Source organism: Pleurodeles waltl, chromosome 6, assembly GCF_031143425.1.
Source record: "Pleurodeles waltl isolate 20211129_DDA chromosome 6, aPleWal1.hap1.20221129, whole genome shotgun sequence".
Lineage (NCBI taxonomy): Eukaryota > Metazoa > Chordata > Amphibia > Caudata > Salamandridae > Pleurodeles > Pleurodeles waltl.
In genome coordinates this window covers 1,246,972,818-1,246,995,632 of record NC_090445.1, presented here as the reverse complement: position 1 = coordinate 1,246,995,632, position 22,815 = coordinate 1,246,972,818, and the positions used below count along the sequence as shown (strand labels likewise).

Sequence of the window (22,815 nt, the reverse complement as noted above, 5' to 3'; positions counted from 1 at the left end):
CTCGTAGCGTGGGTTGCTGGACTTTGTGAAGGGAATTACATCTCCCAGAGTGTTCAGGGCCACAGGAGGCGGGCCTGACAATTGACCTCCCCTGTGCCTGGCTTAGCGCTGTGAAGTGCATCTTCCTGTCTTGCACTGTGTGACGCTCCCAGGCTGGTGCCTGGGCAAAGACCGAGTCAAGAGTGGGCCCATCTGCCCCCATCCGTGGCTGGGGGGCTGAGTTGGTCCCAGTGTCTGTGCCCCTGGCTCTCGTGAGCTGCTATTACCTGTCCCGGGTATGCGTCAGATTAAGGTATGCTTTTTCCTTTCTTTTTATGTGAGTTTATTCACCTATTCGCTTTATCTAAACATCTCATTATGGTGAAAAAGACTCTTGCAATTCGCCTGAAACCATGAGACAAGGGCCTCAGTCATACCAACCACATTACTACATATCTTTCATCAGAGATGGGGGCAATCTATACAGAATTGGAGTTGGTAGAAAGCTGCATAGATGCAGTTCAAAAAGTTAATGTTGACCAATGACCATTCAGAGCTTTCTCCTGAAGTAGTGGTGGTATTCCCTCACAACATTTTGCCAGTAATTCAGAGGGTGCCTTATTATCTCGTCCTGTATTTCCATTAGATCCTGCTGTGGTTGTTCATAATCCTAGTGCTCTAAATAAATCTGTCACAAATATCCCCATTATTAGCCGAAATACAGCTTCCTTACAGGTTTTAAAGCCCACACCAGTAAGAGGAAAACATATAAAATACATCCCAGTTAGATTCAGGTGGTTCAAAAAAGCCCCATATAAAGCCGGCAGGTGACCCCTCTAATATTATTTTCATCACTAATATTGATATTAAGACAGCATTACTGGAGGTCTGTAAACCATTTTGCACCAACGTGGAGACCTTCATGATGGACTTCCAGCAAGATGTTCTTTCCCAAATTAAATTATTGACCAATAAAACAGAATCCCTTTTGACCCAATGTCAGTATCTCCAAAAATCCTCCCACACCATAATCCAGTCTCATTCACCTTCCAACATATCACCTCTCCTACATCCAAGTGGTCCACACGCCCCATCCTGCAGCTGCCAAAGTTGGTCCACCTAAATTGTCAGTGCTCCTCTGCTTTGAATACACACTTACAGGCACACCAACCGTCGGATTCTGCTAAGGGGGACTGTTCAGGGATGAAAGTCAATCCTAGGGGTAGCACAGCCCAAAATAATGAGTGTGAGGATTGCCTGCAATTTCCCCCAGATTGCACACCATCTATCATCATACTCAAAGGTGTGCTTCCTCTGCCTGTGAGAGGGCAAGAGGATTAGCAAGGTTTAACAAACAAAGTTGTTAAATGGTGCCATTCAAACTCAGGCTGGCCAACAAACTTGGTGGATGAAATTATAATGGTCAGAAGGGTAGATTGGGTGGGGAATTCCACAAAGACCCCCAGAGGGGACTGTGTGAAGAAAAACCTTCGAAAAGTGTGCCTGGTCAGCAGATTGCTACACAGATTAGATCATCATGTGAAAGGCCCCGTGCAATCTGTGCACTACAATTGGGCTTTTTCTACCAACCAACCTCGGCTGAATTCTTGGCCTGGAGACCATCTGGTTGAGGGCATGTGTCCTCTGTTCCCTCTTTTTCCCATGTAAGCTGCTTTTCTGCCCCCGAGGGACTGTCAGACGTGGACTGACCGGGAGTCATTGGCACACCACCCCATTCTGAAGGTTTAGCTGCTATGGACAGCCTTCACCTTATATCTTGGAATATTACTGGCATAAGGAATTAATTAATATTGACTGACTGGATCTGATTAAGGCCTATGATGTTGTTTGTTGCCAAGAGATTTGGGCCCTGGAGGACTCTTATATTGATTGGGTTCAATCCTTTTGTTCTCCTTCTTTGCCACCTGCTGTAGGTGGATGTAAAGGGGTCTTGGGGATTCTGGTTTCCTTAGGAATGGTCTTTTAAGAGCTGAAATGATCACATGCACTTCCTGTTCTCAAATGTGGCGTTTGGTAGCTCCAGGGTTTTTGGATGTTTTATTAATTAACCTTTATTTTAATTATCTTGTTAACCACCCTATCAAGTTGATAAAGGAGTTTGAACAATCTGTATCTGGCTAGCTTTTGATGCACCCAGCCAGGAGGGTCATCCTTTGGATGGGTGATTTTAACATCACTACCTGTCCCCTTGCAGGTGCCCGAATGTGTGAGGTCTCTGATCCACTAGATGAAAATGTTATGCATTTTTACACACCCCACATGGAGATGCCCTGAACAGGAACATAATGAAGTTTAATCTATATTTTAGTTCTGATTTCTTTAAGGATAGTGACTCTGTCTTGCAAACTTTTATTGAGTAAGAGAAGGGCTCAACAATTGGCTTCATTTTGTTTTTGCCCCTCATTGTCCCATTTATTCGGGACTCCTTCTTTATTCCTCCCTCCACATTAAGTGATCACAATCCCAACGTCCTAATTTTATCATGCTCCTCTCTTAAGGTGTAAAAGCATTGCTGTTCCTTTGTACTTCAGTTTTCTAAGAGTAAGGTTATCCTTTTCAGATGGGGCAAAGTCAACCATGTTCAATTATTCGAAAAGCTCATGAGAAATATGAGGATATTTTGATTTGTCTTTCCGACAAGGACAGCGATGTAGAGGTTGCTGAGAGCTTTCAGGGTATTTGTAAACTTTCTTCTTGTCAGTTGGTCCCCCAAATGAAGCGTACGGACCTACGTCCTGTCAAATGATTCAATTATAGCTGCTCCACTGCTTTAAAACAGCTAAAATAGGCCCTAACAATGTCCCCTCGTAACATGGCACATGTCAGATTGCTTAGGTCATCGTACAAAGCCATGGTAGATACTAGAAAACCAGGAGATTCAGAAACAGGCCTGGGATGACCTACAAGCAGCCTCTGTCCTCAGGGATTCTAGGGCCTTCTGGGATGTTATTAACAGGTCTTACTTTTCTGAAGACAATCAACCTAACTAAAGTGCCATATCTCTGCAGATGATTGGATTGATTACTTTTCAATAATCTTTAGTGATGACATGTGTCTGCAAATCCCAGTAGAGGCTTCACCACGGTCTCCTGATGAAATTCTTCCCCTAAGCAATACCTTCAATGTTAGTAGTGAAACAAGAGCTATTTTAAGATCTTCTGCTGGCAAGGTGGCGGGCCCAGGTGGGGTCCCTATTAGTGTTTATCGGCAGAACACCACTTTCTGAGCTCCCCTGTTAACAAACCTTTTTTGTACCGCGGTAAGAGGAGAGATTCCCAACTACTGGAGTGATTTGATCCTGGTATGCATTTTTAAACAAGCATTTGCAATGCAATATGTCTCACATTTGCTTGAGTTAGCACTATTGGCGTTGTAAATGCTTAATTTGACTTTTTTTGCCACATAAATTGGTCAACTCTACAGCATAATTTGGTCCTCTCTGCCACATACCTACAGTGGCCTTGCATATAATTAAAGGGCTACCAGGCCTACTGGAATTTTATTTCAAACAAGGCCCTTAAAACACAAACTACTCCCAGCTGTAAAACAAACATTCCAGCCCTAAGAGAGCTTAAAAAGACACTGAATGGTGGAAGAGGTTATTATTGTGGGCCTGCACCAACCTAGTGTGGGGGACCCTTATATGATCTACTTAGGTAGAGCATGTCGTGCTAATCATTTTGAAGGTGGTCCTGTTGTTCTAGGACCACCTCAGGCTGAGTTATGAGCAAAATATTTTGTGAAAGGGATGCCTTGCAAAGCATTATGGGGCGAGTTTCCAGAGTGCAGTGAATATTGTAGTATGAGCTCTCTCGCTGTGTCGGGAGAGCCTCTTGGAGGATTCACAACTTGCTGTAGGTTTTGCTAAGAAAAGGGTTTTATAAATGGTCCCAATCTACCTCATCTGTCATGCACGTAAATGCATGACTAATAGCAACACTTCCATAGACCACTTGCATGCTCGAAATGGAATATGGGCTTTAAAAGCATACTTGCATTGCATTAGGAATCACAATCAAGGGAATCATGCTTTTACGCCATCTTGGAACAGTAATTAAAAAAAAAAAAATAACGGGCACTAAATATCTTTTTAAAAAGAAAAAGAAGAAACAGCCAGGTTGCAAATTGGTTGCCGTTCACACCTAAAAAAGTGAAGAAAGTGGTTCAATACCTCTGGTCGAGTTCACACTTCAAACCGCCGTGGCTGCCATAGAACGTGAAGGGGAGAGACAAAAGCAAAATTGAAATGACTCCGATTCAGTAACAGTGTGAACAATGTGACATAACTGGTAGTCAAGCAAAGCGCTCCAATATCGCCGATCGAGTTCGCACTGTATGAAACTTCAAAGCACCATGGCTGCCATGGAGGGTGAAGGGGAGAGACAAAAGAAAAAAGTATATAGACTTTGCAATAATCCATGTAACAGGGTCAGTCTGCAAGGACTAACAAAACAGCCCGAAGAGGGAACAAACGTAAAGCATTTACCAATGTCCTCAAAGGATTTTTGAAATACAAGCCCAGGAACAAATGAAAGTGATGGGCATGGTTAAAGCCCACAGAGAAGATTACAACATGCCCAAAAGCAGCACTTGCGCACTGCTATGCTCTACCTAAAAGGCAATAGAATCCAGCCCTCTTGTTACAGACCGATCGTCCTCTTGGATTCTTCTGTTAAGATCCTGGGAAGGGTTATCCTCCAAATTTGGGAGGATTGGGCCACAGACAATAAGTTTTTTTCAGAGGCCCAATATGGCTTCAATATAGAAGTCAGTACAGTAGAGCAAACACAGAACCGCCTTCTGATCTCAGGGAAATATATTTAGGCTAGGGACGGGACACTTCATATGGCCTTCATGGATCTTTCGAGTGCTTTTGATCTGGTGGATAGGGGTAAGCTATGGCTAACGATGGGGAAAGCAGGGATCAACCCTGCTTTAATAGACCTGTTAAAACGTTTCCATTTGGGAATGAAGGCTCAGGTTCGCTATGGCACAAAAGTTGAATGTACCCCCTCCTTTTATTCTAGTAAGGGCATAAGGCAGGGTTGTATTTTAGCGCCTTTTTTATTTCTTTTTTATGCTAACGCTCCTGAGAAGGAGCTGGTGCTTAGAGGAAAAGACCTGCCTAGATTTGGGAACCGCGTTGTCCCCGTATTGCCTTGCGGTTCTAATTGCCCACACTGCAAATAGTCTCCAGTTACTACTTGATATTTTTTACGATTTTATGGGGAGCTCAACTTGAAAATCAACCATCACCAGTAGAAATCCCACATAATGATCTGTGGCCCAAAAATAACCTGCTCTCACACTCATAATATAGCAGGAATTCCCGTCTCAAGAGTAAATATTTTTAATAATTTGGGATTCCTGTTGTCTAGAGACCTGAGTTGGGACAAGTGAAGGTGCAAGAAATGGGTTCTCAAAGAGACTTGAACATAAGCCCATTAAAGAACGTATTACCTTATATAAGAGCAAGTGTGTGACCCAGGGGTATACCTAGTCGGTGTTTGGGGTCACACTAGCCCTGGCAATCTCCAAAAGATCTAAAATATTTTTTTTGTCCAGATTACTACCGTCACCTGGGAGCACGGCTAGTCTCATTACTCACTTGGAAGTTTGCCTCCTGTTTTTAGAGGATATAGTGCAAGTCATGCCACTGCTACAATGGCTTAAGATCTGGCTTTCACCTTATACATCCTTCACACAAATGGTCATTAAAGACTGTTTAAGGCAAGACCACATGGCTTCTATACCTTAATTAATTTACGTCTGTGTCTTGAGGAATTAGGATTGTCAACGTTTTTCTTTTCACAAAACAATATTACTGGCAGTACAAAGAATATGGGGCCAGATGTATCATTCTTCACAATAGCGATTACCTAATTGTGATTTTTAGCTAATCGCAATTAAGTAATCGCTATTGGAGTGTATGAAACTCCAGGAGTTCCATACTGCAATTCGCAAGGGCTTGCAAATGAACCTTTCTCATTAATATTCATGAGGTAGGTCACAATTTGTGAGCCATTGCGAATGTCTACAATCACAGGGATGGTGGCCTGCTGGGCTCAGCAGACCTCAATGTTTTTGATTGCTTTTCAATAAAGCAAATTTTTTTTTTTAAATGCAGCCACTTTTCCTTAAAGGAAAACGGGATGCGTTTAAAAATGAAAAAATTGAAAGTTTTCTTTTCATTTTTTAAGAGTAGGCAGTGGTCCATAGGACCACTGTCTGCTCTTAAAAAATGTTTTCGCATGCATTCACAAAGGGGAAGGGTTATCACCAATTTGAAATTGGTGGTAACTACGATTGTTTTGCAACCACATTCGCGGTGACAAAACAATCATACATACTTCTGTGATTTGGTATTAGGAAGGGATGCTCTTGACACGCCACTTCCTAATTATGAATCAGCATGTAGTCGCAAATACAATTTGCAATTAGGTAACAAGTTACCGAATTGCAAATTTGGCTTGTTACATACCAAAATGCATTTCTGCGATCGCAAAAATGTTTGATACATCTGGCCCATGGTGAATTCCTTTTATACATCTCACAGAAACCAAGTTAGACTTGCTAAATGTAATGCTATGAGTACAGTCTCCTGCTATTTAGCTTTAAAACAGGGGGAGGGTATGGAACCCTACCTATTATGGACTTCAAATCCTCAACGCAGATTTTATTTGACACATTGTAGATTAGGCACCCTTCACTTACAAGTAAACCATCTCCTTCAGGGTACCTCGTTTTCCACTTTATCGCCTTGTCCCTGTGATTGCACCTCCAAACAATAACTGGCCCACCTCATGTTCTTTTGTGGTTCTAGTTCTTTACTGTTTGTTTGCAACGTTTTCAATTACTTGAGTAGATCTCTGTTGCTTATCTGTGTTACGTTTTTTTCTGTCAAGCTCTTAATATCAGAAAATATCTGAATTATAGCAGTGTTTAGTACTTACTTTTTATCCTGTGAATATTTATTTTATATACAGTTCCCTAATGGTTACCACCCCCCGTGTAGAAAGTGTAACCGTGATTGTAAGATTGGATTATGTTTTGACTACAAATTGTATTTTAATCATGTTTTATTCTTTTAGCAATATGTATGTATTTTCCTACTCGTGTTTTTCCTTTTTATGTCTTTTGAGGAATAAAAGCAATTTGATTGACTGACTGACTGACTGACTGACTGACTGAGAACACCACACATACAAATGTTTGTATTATATATCACTTATATTAGGCTGGTGACGTAATACACCAAAGTAACATGTACTTGATTTGTAGCCTTCTCGCCCTGACTAGAGTGGTGGGTTCTGCCTGGCTTAGGTGTGTACCCTAGCCAACCAAGAACCCCATTTCTAACAATAATAACTTATTATACATGGTTAGTGTAAACAAAAATTTGCAAAAATCATGGAGTTTGGAGCCCAGCACTCATAAGGGCGAGCTGCTCTTGTGTTCTTGTCACTGATTTTGCTACCTCTAATGATGCTGGAAAGCCAGTGCTCAAATCGGCAGAGGTAGGGGGTTTCCTCTGTGGTCAATGACAACCCCTAAATAATTCCCTTTCACATTTGCAGCACTTCTAACTCTGCCCTTAGGTCAATGCTTTACTCCACTACTGACACGTATTTGCTCCTTTTGCCCCTTTCTCACATCTCTCATCCTCACATCATTACTAACATTTTCAGGACGGAAAGCACTTTTTTCCCCCCACACTCCTTACTCCTCCCTTACCTTTCTTCCTTTTTGTCCACCACTTGGCTTCACTACGCTCCATCTTCCAACCTGAGGCCTAAACACCAGTTATGGCCTCTGTTATATAATATGCACAAAGCCCACAACTGATATAATTGTATACAGTTGTAGATTCATGTAATTAATAAGAACGTCAACAACAACAATAGTAATAATAATTATAATAATAATAATAATAATAAAATATGGATGAATACATCTACAACGGGTCATTCAAAAAGAACTGTGGCCAAGAGAGAAGAAAAGTATGCAGAAAAGGCGTGCTGCCCAATGAAAATAGCCCAAAAGGTTATTTTTCCCTGCTGGGTATATCGTACAGTCCGCAATGAATCATCCCACACTGTGAAGCCGAGTGCCAATAAAAAAGTGCAGCTATGACTGTAACACAAAGGTTGATTACCAAATGTAACAGGAACTATTGTGCTTATCATGACCAGTAACACTTTTGCTGATCCCATCCAGGATGTTGCATGGGTAAACCGTTATGTAGGGCTTCTATTTTATTCTGAATTTTTGTTCACATCATAAACAACACGGTCTCCCCACAGGCAAAACCAAACCTATCAGCATAAACAGAATACAGAGAAAAAAATGTCTAGGCTTCATATGTTTTCCTGGTTTTCACCTGGCAGTTTCATTAAAAGAGGCTTGGCTTTAGTAACACTTCATTGCCTCTAACCCACAGATGCAATTTAAAGGAGTGACAACAAATTCTATCTATTCGGCACTCCCATGAATTATGGAATTTTCTTTGGACATTTGACATATTATCAAAATAAACTAAAAAACGCACTTCAGCCACTGTTTTCTCCAAATAATAGCTTGGATATCGGCTTTTATATGCGACTTATTGAGCATCGATTTATAAAGAAGACTCCTGCAATATTACTCTCTGCTGGGCCAGAACAGCTACTAAATATGCAGCGTTTAATGAGCCCCATAAGTAATTACAATAAATTCAGTTCACACTTCCTAAAAAATCGGAAAAGATTAAAGGGAACAGTGGAATTAGCACATTTCTGTCAAGCATCCCTAGTACCATTGACTTGAAACCGTAGCATTTTTTTTGTATTTTCACTCGTTATTTATCTTGTGTCCACTCTCTCAGACTCATTTCTTCAAGGCGATTGTGCTTGTCTGCCAGCGATGCCACTCATTTTCTGTAGTATTTTTACTTGCCGATTTGTTTACTTAAGATGATGAGAATCTATTGTTGAGGTCTGACTTCTACTCCCATGTGGTAAATCCTTACTTCACCTCTTTCACTAGATTGTTAGTTCCCAGAAAATGGGAAACAATTTTCACAAAGCAGGAATTAGCACGCAGTGCCTTTACCACGCAGCTTTTAGCACGCATTCATTTACCAAGCATGGGTCCTTTACCACGCATACAATTACCAAGCATCGTAAGTTTATTCAAGGTAAATACATACGTTTGTTTTGTATAACTATGTATGTATCTATGTGTGTTGTGTGTGGGTGTATGTATGTATGTATGTATATATATATATATATATATATATATATATATATATATATATATATATATATAGACACATATTAAATATATATATATATGTATACACACACACACAGAGACATCCACACACATTTAAGGGGTTAGGTTTAGGGCTGTGTAGAGGTTTGGGCCGGGTAGGGGTATACGGGGGGGGGGGGGAGGTATTTTAGGGTTTAGAGGTGGGTAGAGGGATAGGGTGGTAAAGGTATTTTTAGGGTTTAGGTCCTTGTAAGGGAATTGGGAGGTAGGGGTATTTTTAGGAATTAGGGGTGGAAACAGGTATTGGGTGGTAATGGTGTTGTTAGCGTTTGGGGTGGGCAAGGGTATAGGGTGTAAGTATAAGTAATAAAGGGGGGTTGGAGAGTTCCTCCAGTACAAATAAAATCAATTTACATAAAATGGGGCATCTCCCCCAAAATATCTCTCTATCTATCTATCTAACTAGCTAGCTAGCTATCCATATTCACTGAAAGAACAAAGGTTACAGGAAATTGTAGTTAGGAAATCAAATTTAAAAAAAGATTGAAATCCATTTATGATGATATGGGTAATTGGAATTCTGTCCATCCTATTGCTGTGTTATAATTGTTAAGCAATCTTGAAGGTTATGGAAATAGAGAATGGTAATCAATCATGTTGTGTCCTTTGTTTGCAGGAAGAAAATATGGGGGACTGGACCACCTCTCATCCTGGGGGGGGTGAGCCAGGGTTCCCTACCCTTTTCTTCCCCAATTCTTTGGGTGAGAGGATGACTTTGTGAGATAAGAGTTTTTATAAGATATTTATGTTGAGCACATGGGAGATTTAGGTTTGTAGAACCTTGGGAAAGAGTTCAAATGCTGTAAATGCGCAGTGACTATTAGTCTATTTTTCTAATACATATATACATATAGTGCTATAGGGGCGTTATAAGGTATACATGTAAATATTATGAACACATTTATAAATTGAATTTACAGCAGTTTGGTGGCTATATGGAAAAATTTGAAAAAACTTCTGATTACATGAGGAAAGAAATTCTGCAGGGCGCACATTGAGATATACATCTTGGTGATTGTTAGACTTGGCATAATTTCCATGGTCTCCCTTAACTTTTTGCCTCTACTTCTCAGGTTGTTTCTGTGTGCTGGCCTCTGTTTTTGCTGTTATCTTTACTCTGGACTCTTTTACCACTGCTTAACACTGCTGACCAGTGCTAAAGAGTAAGTGTTCCCTGTATAAATTATATGTGTACATTGGCTTATGCATGATTGGCCTATGTGATTTACTAGTAAGTTCCTAGTAAAGTGCACTAGAAGTGCCCAGGGCCTGTAAATCAAATGCTACTACTGGGCCTGCCACACTGGTTGTGTCACCCACATTAGTAGCCATGTAAACATGGCTCAGACATGCCACTGCAGTGTCTATGAGTGCAGTTTTAAACTGCCAATTGGACTTGGCAAGTGTACCCACTTGCCAAGCCTAAACCTTCCCTTTTCCTACATGTAAGGCACCCCTAAGGTAGGCCGTAGGTAGCTCCATGGGCAAGGTGCAGTGTATCTTAGCGGTGGGACATGTACTTATTTGTTTTACATGTCTAACAGTGGAATACTGCCAAATTTGGTTTTCATTGTTACATGGCATATCTCTCTCATAGGTTAACATGGGGGCTGCCTTTAAATATGATAAAAGTACAGATTCCCTTTGGGAGCAGATAGACATATAGAGTTTGGCGTCTCTGAACTCACAATTTAAAAATAAATCTTTTAGGGAAGTTGGTTTTTAGATTGTGTGTTTGAAAATCCCACTTTTTGAAGGTAGGCATTTTCTTGCTTAAACCATTCTGTGACTCTTCTTGTTTGCGGATTCCCTGTCTGGGTCAGTTTGAAAGTTGGGCTGTTTGCACCTTTCCTCTAGACAGTGACACAAAGGGTACAGGGGTGTAGCCTGCATATCCTGACGGGCCATCTGGGCTTAGGGGAGGGGAGGAGTGGTCACTTACAGCTGAAAGGGCCGCACTTGCCCTTACACAATTCAGCTTCCAACCCCCTGGTGTGTGTCTGGGGCCTGGCCTGGGCAAGGCAAGATCTAAAAACAACAGAGACTTCTCTTTGAAGTAGGCCTTTTTCAAAAGCAGATAGGGGTATAAGAAGAGCCCCCAAAACCCCTGAAAATCAGATTACTTCTGGAACCAAAAGGAACCTCTGCCAAGGAGAAGAGGTTGAGAAGCTGGAGGAGGAGTACTGCCCCTTTGCCTGTGACTGTGTTTTGCTGGGTTTGCCTGCATTAGCTGCTTCTATCTGAGAGAGACAAAGACTGACTTTTGTGTGACTTCCCACAGGTGAAGAATCTCCAAGGGCTTGAACTGAGCTTGCCTCCTGTTGTTAAAGCCTCAGGGACAACAAAGGCTTCTCTCTGCCAGCACTTGGGCTTTCTGCTGAGAGTCCTGCCTGCCAAGTGGTGCCCTAGCCTGTCTCTGGGCTCTTGAAAGGTGCAGCAGGAGTAAAAAGACAGAAAGCCATGCAAAGACTGCCGTGCACCAAACTTGGCAATGATTAGTGGATGAAAAGATGTTGAGAATGGTTATTACGTAAGCACAGATCATCATGAGCATGAAGAAATGCTGAAAATTGAAAATGCACATTACCATAATATTCAGAGTGAAATGAACGTGCCCATGGAAGAGAAGTGTCATAATTGTTTTCAGGTGTGGAAATTTTTGTACTATCATTCCCAGAATGCTGATTATAAATCAGGATGGCAGGAAAGAAACAAACGGCAGACAAAACCACCTGGAAGAAGATATTATGTTGAAACGCGTTGTGGTGTCTGATGGAAAGCTTTCATGAAGAAAACAAGAGAAATAAATTAAAAGTAATTATTCCACCCTCCAAGAGTGCAGCGTTGTTCTTCTGTGGTTATTTATGAGGGTTCTGGTCTTAACCCTAACGCTGCTCCGGCAAGAAGGAACGTCGCTATCTAAGACCAAGTGTTTGTGCATGGAATATATATATATATATATATATATAATATAGGAATATTCATTGCAAAGGCATGCATGGTAATGCAGTAATGTCATCACATGCGCGGTGAAGCCTGTGTGGTAATGGAATGCGGGATTCAGCCTTCATTGTAAAGGCTGTTTCCCCTAAGGCACTAACCGTAATTTGTATTTGAAATTTTGAAAGTGCATTGACTAAAAAGGTGTCAAAGCACTAGGAGGAGGCCTTATGAAAAATACAGAGCTGTCAAACTCCGAATCGCCAGAAGCAAGAGTGTCCTTCTCTTCCAACTTCTCTAAAGCAAAAAGCCACATTTTGACCTGTTTGCGAAAACAGTAGATGAGAACGCAAACACCTAATGTGAATAGAGAGGAAATTACACAGCCTGGTTGCTGCAACCATGAATGCCCGTGTGCCCCATCTAGCTTACCTGCATCGCAGCACTACCACTTTATACTGATCCATAGATGTCAACGTTCTAGTAGGTACAAACCAGTTCAGAGTTGTCTTAAGATAGTGCAATCCCTGCTCATCAAGAGATTTGTGGATCAAACAGAGTGCCTTAAAGAGCACCTGCTTCTTAACAGGTAACCAATGCAAGGATCTCAACCCCTCTCTGACCAATCAAAATCTGGGTAAACCCAGTACCTAGCAGGTAGCCATATTCTGGATGATTTGAAGTTTATTAAGGGAAGATTGGATTTACACTTAGCTATAGGTCATTGCAGTAATCTAAGCATGAGGTGATCAAAGCAATGTTCACCACAGCCCTAAGATCCTTAGGAAGAAACACCAATTCTCTCACAGTTCTGTTAACCTGAATATCAAAACATAAGGTGTTATTGAACAATACTGACAGGTTTTTGGCTGCGTTAACCTATGACAAAGTGAACCCTCCCATTTTGTTCCTTTCTAAATTAAATGTTTTAAGTTTTACCAGTTTGACTCAATCAAGATGGCTTCAGGTGTGCCACACTTTTGTCATACGTTAGACTGTTAGCACTCTAGTTGTTCTTTAGAACACTCTGGGAGGCTGCAGTAGAACACAAGGGATTAAGCTGACACCCTCCACCTATTGGAAGTACATGTTTTCCTGACATTGTCTGAGTTCATTCTCATATGGTGGGAAAAGACAGTGTGAATTTACACAGTATGCTCTCATTTTAGCATCTGGAGCACCTTCCATCCTATCCATGGGAAAATCATGAGAAAACCGTTTTCTCTCAAACAAGATTCATGAAATCCCAGCAGGGTAAAGTCACCTTAGAACACACCACAATTCCAAAAAATAGTATGCTGCAATCAACAAATGTTTTATGTTGTAAGTAAAATTTGTTATCACCTTTTATATTTTCTCCTTTTTGTGACCCTCAAAACCTGCCATTCACAACAATGCATTTCCATGAGGTGCTATCATGTAGATTGGTCCCATATGGCTGCCAGCCCTTTCTTGTTAAAGTGCTGACAGCCAATCAGATCTCACCGTGAGATCTGTGCTCCGGATCCTCCTAGATATACAAATTTGGATTTTCATTAATCTCTCCTAAACTGCAGAACGAATTTACACAACATATAAAAAAATGCAATCTGTGGAACAAAATCTAGCTTTCTGCTCAATTTGGTGTAATTCCATCCAGCGGTTTGAATGGTAGCCATGCTAAACTCTTTCCTTTTACCCCCCCCCCCCCCCCCCCCTTTTCTCGGTCCCCGTTTGACAGATCAGCCTGGAACTTTCCATGCACAACAAGAATCACTGGCACACGTTTTTGGGGACAATTTAGTGAAGATTCGTCAAATGACGCCAAAGATATAGGTACGTCAAAATATAGACAGATAGATAGATATATAGATAGATCTCACTTCACACTTTTTGAACAAACAGACATCAGCACTTCGAGTTGTTCAGAAAATCCCTCATTTAATGAGGGTTACCACTCAGAACATTTTGGCTGTACACACCTGTCTTGATCACAGCAAAGAAACTCAATTTGTTTCTCGTTCCATGTGCTCATATGACCTACTACTTAACCATAGACATAAAATTTGTAAAGTCACTTAAACGTAATGCATTTCATCATGTGAACAAATTCAAACTACCACATTAATCAAATATGAGTAAATGCAAATCATTGTGGAAATATCCATCCTAAGAAATATCCATCCTAATATTTCATTCAGTCATATCTATATTTGAAAATGTGAACATTACAACAGTGACCTGCATCACAATCTCAGAGACAAGTGACTCTTGCGCAAAGTGCAAGGAGCAAAAATTCAAAATAGCCCGTTGGGAAGCAGACAGATTGCTCAAATCATAAGGAACATTATAAGTTGTACATTGAAAAATAAACAGTGCATCATACCTATATGTAGAGTCTCTATCCATGTACATATATTCATCTGCCCAAGGTACACACAGTATCCAAAAACATCATTGCAAAGTGGGTCATAATGACATACTCAAGCATTCTGTATTATTAAAATTAACTTTACTAATCTTGATAGCACCTCTATGTCAAAGAAAATAATAATCAAACTTTTTGCATATACATGTTCGAAACATACAGTCAATCTTTCCTGAAATCGTGAAAGCAGTTAGGGGAAAGTTTAAAAATCCTCCTCTATATTTAACCCATTAGGTTATTAACTGTCTAGGTCAAGTATAAACCTTCATTCTAGCTGGTGCAACATTTTCCCCATTGCCCCCTCTTGAATCTTCGGGAACATTGTCAGCCATAAAATATTGGAGTAGCCTCTCCTCTCCTTTATGTATCATGTTAAAATGGCGTGCTACCGGGTATGTTTTGTCTGAATTTTTTATGCGTATATGTGCAGCAGAATGCGCTTAAGTACCTAACGTCTTTGCTTCCTACATATACCAAGTGACACAGGCAAGTTAGTACATAGACTGCAAGGTCAGTTCTTAAGCTGAAGGCACACCATAATTTAGGTGTTTTTTCCCAAAAAGGTATAGTGTATTCAGTTGTGTTTATGCCATATTGGCATGTCTAGCATTTTGTACACCTCCTGTCCTGAATCCCTACTCTTAGGTAACCAATTATCTTTGTGAATTTGTTGTATTAACCGAAGCATCTCTCATAGTATTCCCTTTTCTATATGTAATCAACAATATTTTCAAAATCTCATCACCAATCATGGGGTCACTCCTGACCAAATGCCAGTATCTCAATATTATCCCTCTGATTTTGTGCCATTCTGCACTGTGGTTAGTTATAAATCTCTTCTCATTTGAGGATTTATTTTTTCTATTAGTCTTTCCACTTCCAAAAATGAGCCCCTCCCTTTCCACTGTTTTTGCATGCTTTTCTGCTGCTAGCAACAGATTCACAATATGATCTTTGTTTAAACTGGTGCCTAAATCAATTTGTGCTCAGAGAATTTCTTTTGGTTCACTATAGTTTCTCTTAATTCTAAAGTTCTTGCCTTATGGGATGGTTCTTTTCAAACTTGTAGGATGGAAACTGGTGCATGAAACATAGTATTTCCTGTTGTGGGCTTGTGGCTTTACTATGCAACGTTCCATCTTTGTCATATATTGCTAAATCAAAAAAAAGGGATTTCCATCTTAACCAAATCATTAATAAAAAGTCACTTTACCATTTTTTGACTATCCCTTTTCAAATTTGTGGTAGAGCACCTGCTACTCCCACCAACTCTTATGCAAATTAGCATAGCTGTTGATGGGAAGCCAGTGCCAATCGCAGCCACGGTAACCTGTTGGAAAAACTCTTGATTGAACATAAAAACAATATTCGTAAGACACCAATTGGTCATTTCAAGTAACATTTGTGTATATTTCAGTAAGTACATAGGATGTGCCCTTAAGAAATAACTAATGGCTTTGTTACATCCAGTGTCATAAGAACATATTCATTTTCCCATGTGATATCACAGATTTTCTTTAGAAAGTCTCCAGTATCCTTAAAATAAGTTGCTAACCACTTCACAAAATCTTGCATTGCTAATTTGCATATGGGCTGGTGGGAAAGCATCAGTAATTGTTAAATTTGTTCTTACCTGGTGGACAGCTGCATTTCTGAGGGGCATCACGAACTTCCCGAAGCTTTGGCAAGTGAGACTTGAATTTCTGCCACAAAAATGTCAAAAAATATAATTAAACCAAGGAATGCAGATGAGTATGATGGTTATTCTACATTCTTAAGTAAATATTTTTATTTTTTACATTTGTGATTTTGGGGAAAACAATTCAATATTATTGATATCACCAATACCAATAAAACAACAACATTAAACATGGTGGTCAAAGGTTTTAGTCTGGATATTCCATTTCAGTGAGGCGGAGAAAGTGTCCTGTCTTCCCCGATACTGCCTAAGGAGTAGTCAAATTTGCCAAATTGTAGTGCACTTTTCCTTGCACAGGATATCCCTTGGGAAGGACATGATGTGTCCAATGAATGTCACCACAATCCTTCCTCATGCATGTAACAGGTGTAGAAAGGGGGAAGATGTCCACAAAATGCCCATGGTCCTTTATGTTGCAAGTACAGCAACTAATGGAGAATCACAATCCAGAGAATGATCAGTAGTGACTAACAGTGGGAATTAGACTGAGGCCACAGTCTCATTTTTAATCATTCTTACCTTATGATCATTGTTGGCAATTGTAGTGTGTAAAACCAGTCTTTTTGAGACGAACGACTCTCAAAAGCTTTTCCAAACCTCCATTGGCCTTTGGACATTTTTGTTTTTTATAAATCCTGGTACTGACCCTTTGCCATCCTAATTCATCTACATAAACGTTAATGCTCTGCTTTTTGTCTTCACAAAACCGTTTCAATGTCCATGCCATCTCAACCTCATGAACAATTAAACAAATTAGATATTGTTCTATAATGTAGCCCCTGTAGAAAGATTGAATTTGTTATTTGGTTTACAGTAAATATATAATGGGGATACAAGCAAACTTAAAAAAACTCACTTTGAAAATGTTGTCGGAATGGAAAAAAAGTTGCAACTGCTAATGAATTTGGAAAAATGTTGTGCCTCACAGGGCAAAGTTAAGTTTACAGTGAGTGGAAAGGGTGTGGGGACTAAGTAAAGGGTTTTTAGGTTAGGATAGTGTAAGGGGTAGTAAGGGGTAGATTTCAGAGATAGGTGTCTTTAAGAGGGCGTTACTAGCTTATAGGGTTCAGGGAAGTGTTGTATTAAGGGTAGTTGAGGGTTTTTAGAGTTAAGGGAATGGTAGTGTTAGGGGGTAGAAAGCATGTTTTAGCATCCAGGGAAGGGTGAATAAAGGAGGAGTGATACGTTTTTAAGATTTAGGGAATGGTAGCATTAAGGGTAGTTTGTGTTTTTAAGGATTTGGGGATGAGACGTGTTAAGAGGTGCTATGGTGCTATTAGAGTACAGTTAAATTTAAGAATGCTGATCATTAAAATGACTTTCAAAATTCGACATTTTTGGAATTGTTCTAGGTAATAATTAATTACTATTGTTACCTTGATACTTTCAACTCAACTTTAATTTAGTTAGCATTTTAAAAGGCTTTATTACATGCAACCTGTGTTTTCAACATTTTAACATTGTTTTAGGTCTAGTGGCTGCCACATTATATTAAAAATTAATCACGGAGAGTCATAGGATAGTTTTCTATATTTTGAATGTCCGAGTCAATAGCTCTACTTTGATACTTTTCCATATTAGCACCCTGCTAAATGCAAGCATTTTGTTTTTGGTTACTCTTGATCATATTTAGTAGAAAAGACACAGGCTCCCATATTTGTTCTTCCTGTACAATATACTTCACCCTGGTTTGTAGACAGCATGCTGAAATGGCAGTTGAAGGATGTGGAATTTATGCATGTCTTGGCATAAACTATTGGTGCTCCTTGTGGCAGAGTAAACTGGGCATCTGATGGGTGTGGTCTGCATCAAGTGGGCCTAAATCTATAATGTGTAGCACCCATATATTTTCTAGGGCTTCTTAATGCTTTAATAATTTCAAAGCCAGTAAGGCATCTGGGATTCTTATTGACCACAATCAAGGTCTTGCTCTTTATGTGCTGAAGGCAGTGCTTAATTTGTAAAATAATTAGTGCTGGGTCCTAAAGTTTTGCTCAGAAGGCTGCAACCAGCACTATTACATGTTGGGTGACAAATATCAGGGCTGCATAGTCTTGATTCAATCTTCTGTCTTTTCCATCCACCACCCTACATTCCCTGCTGCTTTATGCCACTCTTTCAGGTTCTTTTACCAGCTTTATTTTTTGTCACTGTTTTTTCATCTTTCTTCCACCTTTTCCCTTTTTGTGTTTTTCTCTCTCTTGCGCAGGGATGAAGTCTGAGGTAGAAAAAATAAGGGCCTATCCCCAATCCTGAATGCAAGTAGACAACGTCCAAACCCCACCTCAAAGAAACCTTTGCTGCAAGTGGGCAAACCTACAACATATGAATATAACAATTGTCACTGATATGTTGGTATGGGCCATTCGAGATTACTGAATTTATGAAGTCCTAAAAGAAGCAGGTTTCATCTCTTTTGATGATGTAATTGAAGATTTTGATCTCACTGCTCTAACTGAACAGGTTTTGCTCATTCTGACCACTGTGAAGGGCCGCTTGCACTAATCTCATATATTTCCCTTCCCACTAATAATTTGTTACTTTTCAATGTATTTTGAAAAGTCATTAAAAAGAATGCTTAAAAAGGTAAAAGTTCTGACATCCTATTCGGGGGAAAACAACATTGCTAGTTGAGATATGCCTTTAATTTAATTTTTGTGGACATCTGCTAGCTAATGCAGTGAAGTAAATGGACTGTCTTTGCACCTCTGTAGTCTGGGAGATCTTATTTCTTGCCTGCGATGCGGTCAGACATAGTGTGGGCAGGTGCATTCAAATCTCTTCACCCCTCACACAGCAGTGCCAGACAACCTCAAATGAACATCTCTGCTATTTCAGGCCTGGGCCTACATACAGCGCTGCCAGGGGTCGTCATGCTCAACCAGCAGTAAGCCCTGCTATTCTCGGACGGTACTCTTAAACCAATACACTGAAACACGTTGATCACAAGGACTTACGATTTCAGACCTTTTGTTCAATACACAATCCAATAGTGATGGATAATGTCCTTTGTTGCTGAATCAGAACAGACTTCTAGAGGTCCTCCCAGCCGCTTCACACCATGGCCTACATCCATCTACGCACTGATGCTGCTTCCTGACAAGTTAATCATTTTGCTAGTGTGCTTAACCGTTTTCAAACGTTCTCACGCAAGTGACTATACTGTTGGGTGCCTGAAACTGAATCACGGGTGCCTTTGAACGATTAAGTGGTATGAAAGACTTTCTAAACAGTAACTTGTCAGAATGCAGCACATGCCTTTTCCTCAAAATGTTTCTTCCACCAGCTAAATTTGTCTTCATCATCAAACTACACTCGAATTACTTGACTCTTACATTACGACAGGGGCCCTCCTGTTGTAAAATTCCAGTATAGGTTTGTGGAGAAAGGAATTTATCCAACAAAAATCATCCAAACACTCTCTAAACTCAGAGAAAGTTTCACAAAGTTAATGAAGAGACATTTATTATTCTTGTAAAATTGTACGAAAAATGGACAAACCGAATTTACAACCATTTTCAGAAAATCATTCAGTTCTTTTAAAATGTAAACACTTTTCTTAAATCGTGATATAGTTTTGAATTCTAAATAACGAGTATAACTTCTTTTAAAAGCTCATTAAAGAAACTACATACAGTTAAAAATGTTTGGTGATGATGTCTGTTTGACAAGGTTACCTTTTATCAAAGAAATTGGGATAGCTCCAGAAAGTATGGATCATGACTGTATGAGGCTACAATCTGTGTCTGACAGGCCTACTCAGAAAAGACATAGGTCTTGATTATTGGTGTGAGATATTTACAGCACCTTTACAGAAAAGTGATACAGCATACTTACTGAATAAGGAAAGTACATCTTAATTGAAGTTTTCCTCGTGAAATTGAGGAATTACATGCAGAATGTTGGTGTATTCTACACCAAATTCTGCATGTATTAATAAGGGATGTGCAATTTTCACCTGGTCTATCTTGGTGGGTTTGCTTTGCCAAAATTCACTAAGCTGAAAAATGCAGGACTGTGGCCATTACTGCACAATGGATATCACAACACTTTGAAAACCATAGATTCGGAATTTAAGTGTCCAATTGAATGAGGGATGTTTGGTTTACTTATTGGAACAGTAAATTATGGAGTCATGGCATCATTGATCGATCTTGAGCAAATCGGTCCAAGAAATGCATGTCAATGTTGCATGGGGTTATGTTTTCTGTATTTTTGGGGGGCTGATATTACCTTTAAGGAATTCAGGGTCCCTGCTCCTCTTTCCAACGCAGAGAAAACAACTCTACTACAAAGCAATATTAATATTGCTGTACTTTTCATACAATTGACTTTTTTAATTGTGTATATTGTTAAACAACATAAACTGTAGTCGTCTGTGTTACAGAAAAATTAAGTAGGAATGGAAATGTACACCAAGACATGTATTCTTCAATTTTATAGCACGGCTTACTAATTTATAACAACTAATTGTATGGGGCATTTATTGAATACAAATAGGGTCAATGTAAATGTAGCTATCTAGAATCATAAATATAAGATATTATGCCCTTTTAAAGCTATTTTTCTGCAAACACAGAATGCAAGACTTGTAGAGATGAGCTTGAAACCAATAAACTACTTTTTATCTTTTATTACTTATTAAACGCAAGAGCTTGGAGATCCTAAAAGCTTCTATGCTGCTTGTCCATCTCCTTAACTGTAAGCCCATTATCCTTAACTACTAGTGCCGCTGAAGTCTGACAAAAAAAAACTTTCATCACAAAAACCTGCATCTGTTGTAGCAAATTCTAACAAGATAACATAAACACTGATAAAAAGGCTGAGATCACATTTCTGCAGCAGTTTACAGACTGCTTAGCTTTATCAATGCAAATTGGCTGGCATCTCTTTATTTCAATGTAGTCCTTATAAAATGCAGCGCGCACAGGGATCCCTAGCATCTTTCCCACTCGAAAAACACAAGCGAAATCGTTGGTTCATTAAAATATTCAGGCCAAAAAAGTTCTGAGCAGAGACTAGTCAAACAGTGAAGGGACAGAAGCATTACAAAGATTACCCAGAGTAGGACAATTTTGCAATGAGGCTGGTGCGGTTTTGAACCTCGTTTCCTAACAACCGGATGGTACAAAAACATTTGTTTCATAACAGCGCAAAATAGATTTTGTCCTTCTAAGCCAATGTATAGCTCTCACCCATTTCCCTGTATAGAACATTCTATATTTCTATTTCTCTCTGTTTCCTAGGTGCAAGAAAAGACGCCTAAAGAAGTTAGATACTCTTTACAGAGTTCAGTGAACACTCCAAAGTCAATGGTATTAAAATGCTTTAGGTCCACAGATTTTGATGCTCCATGCCATCTTTTCATTGTCTTGCGTCAGTAACAGCGCAGAAACGGGTGCAGTCTTTTGTTTTTAAACCCCTAAACAGTCATTGACACTGAATATTCATCTCATGACCTTCAAGTACATTTCAGACTTACAAATTAATTTTAAAATATCTTTGTAGGAATCCATTCTTCAGTATTTCTATTCAAGCATTTTATTATTTTTTTTAAAAACCCTTCTTTAATACTTGTATTGTTAAATTGTAAGGGAACCTGATGACTTTACAGGCTGATGGAAGCAGATGGAAACGTAAGGAGACAGCTGAAAAAAACAGATGGCGCTGCAGTAACCAATAATTAGAACAACGGAAACCTGGCCTCATTCCCACATGCGTTTCAGAATCTGGTGGGGTATTTAACTTCCATATTTTAGAACAGTCTCACTAGGTATGGTAGAAGGACCCTGGTGCAGCGGTATTACTTTATCAAAGATGTAGCAGGAAGTTACAACAAACGGTATTCTGAAGTAGAGCGAAAGGAAATAAAGCATGAATCGTTATTTGAGGATGAGTTACATCTATCAGTCACATTATAGGACATTGCATTACTGCTTAAGAAGAACGCTCAAACTGGGAAGTCCCGTAGTGATATGCCATTAATCTTTTGACCTATGATCTTCAACTATAAGAAGGTTTTTAGAAACCGGTAGCCCTTTTGAAACTTCTCTGCTTTTCATCCAGGGAGAATATACATAAGAATATGAAGAGAAATAAGCAAGGGGTTTAATTAAAAAAAAAGAAGCTTAAAAAAAGTTAGATTATTCTGTGACCGTGGTGATTAGTCTGTTTAAATGATAACCGCAAAACACAACTGAAGAAAATATATATGTAATAAAAAAAATAGATTGTGTTTTGAAAACTAATAGTTAACTCTCTTCTCAGGTATAGACTTTTTGGTGAATTTAAGAAACAATGGACACCTCTACAAGAAATATTTAAACATTTTGCCTCCTATTTTGAAATGTCAAAGATAAATAGGTTTTGTGAGGGGGCGAGAAACCGCACAATACTTAAGTCTATATGGTTTATTTATTTTCTATAGAACTGCAAACATGTGACCTCTGCGTCATGG

General features: G+C 39.5%; 1 protein-coding gene across 1 annotated transcript in view; it reads right to left on the bottom strand.

The window, feature by feature from the left end:
- The window catches only part of LOC138301754 (collagen alpha-1(XIII) chain-like), a 257,134-nt gene that overhangs the window by 157,917 nt on the left and 76,402 nt on the right, over nucleotides 1-22,815 (bottom strand). The window contains exon 2 of the mRNA XM_069242265.1: nucleotides 16,293-16,362. Within this exon, the coding sequence (XP_069098366.1) occupies nucleotides 16,293-16,362 (70 nt within the window). The remainder of the gene's footprint in view (nucleotides 1-16,292; nucleotides 16,363-22,815) is intronic.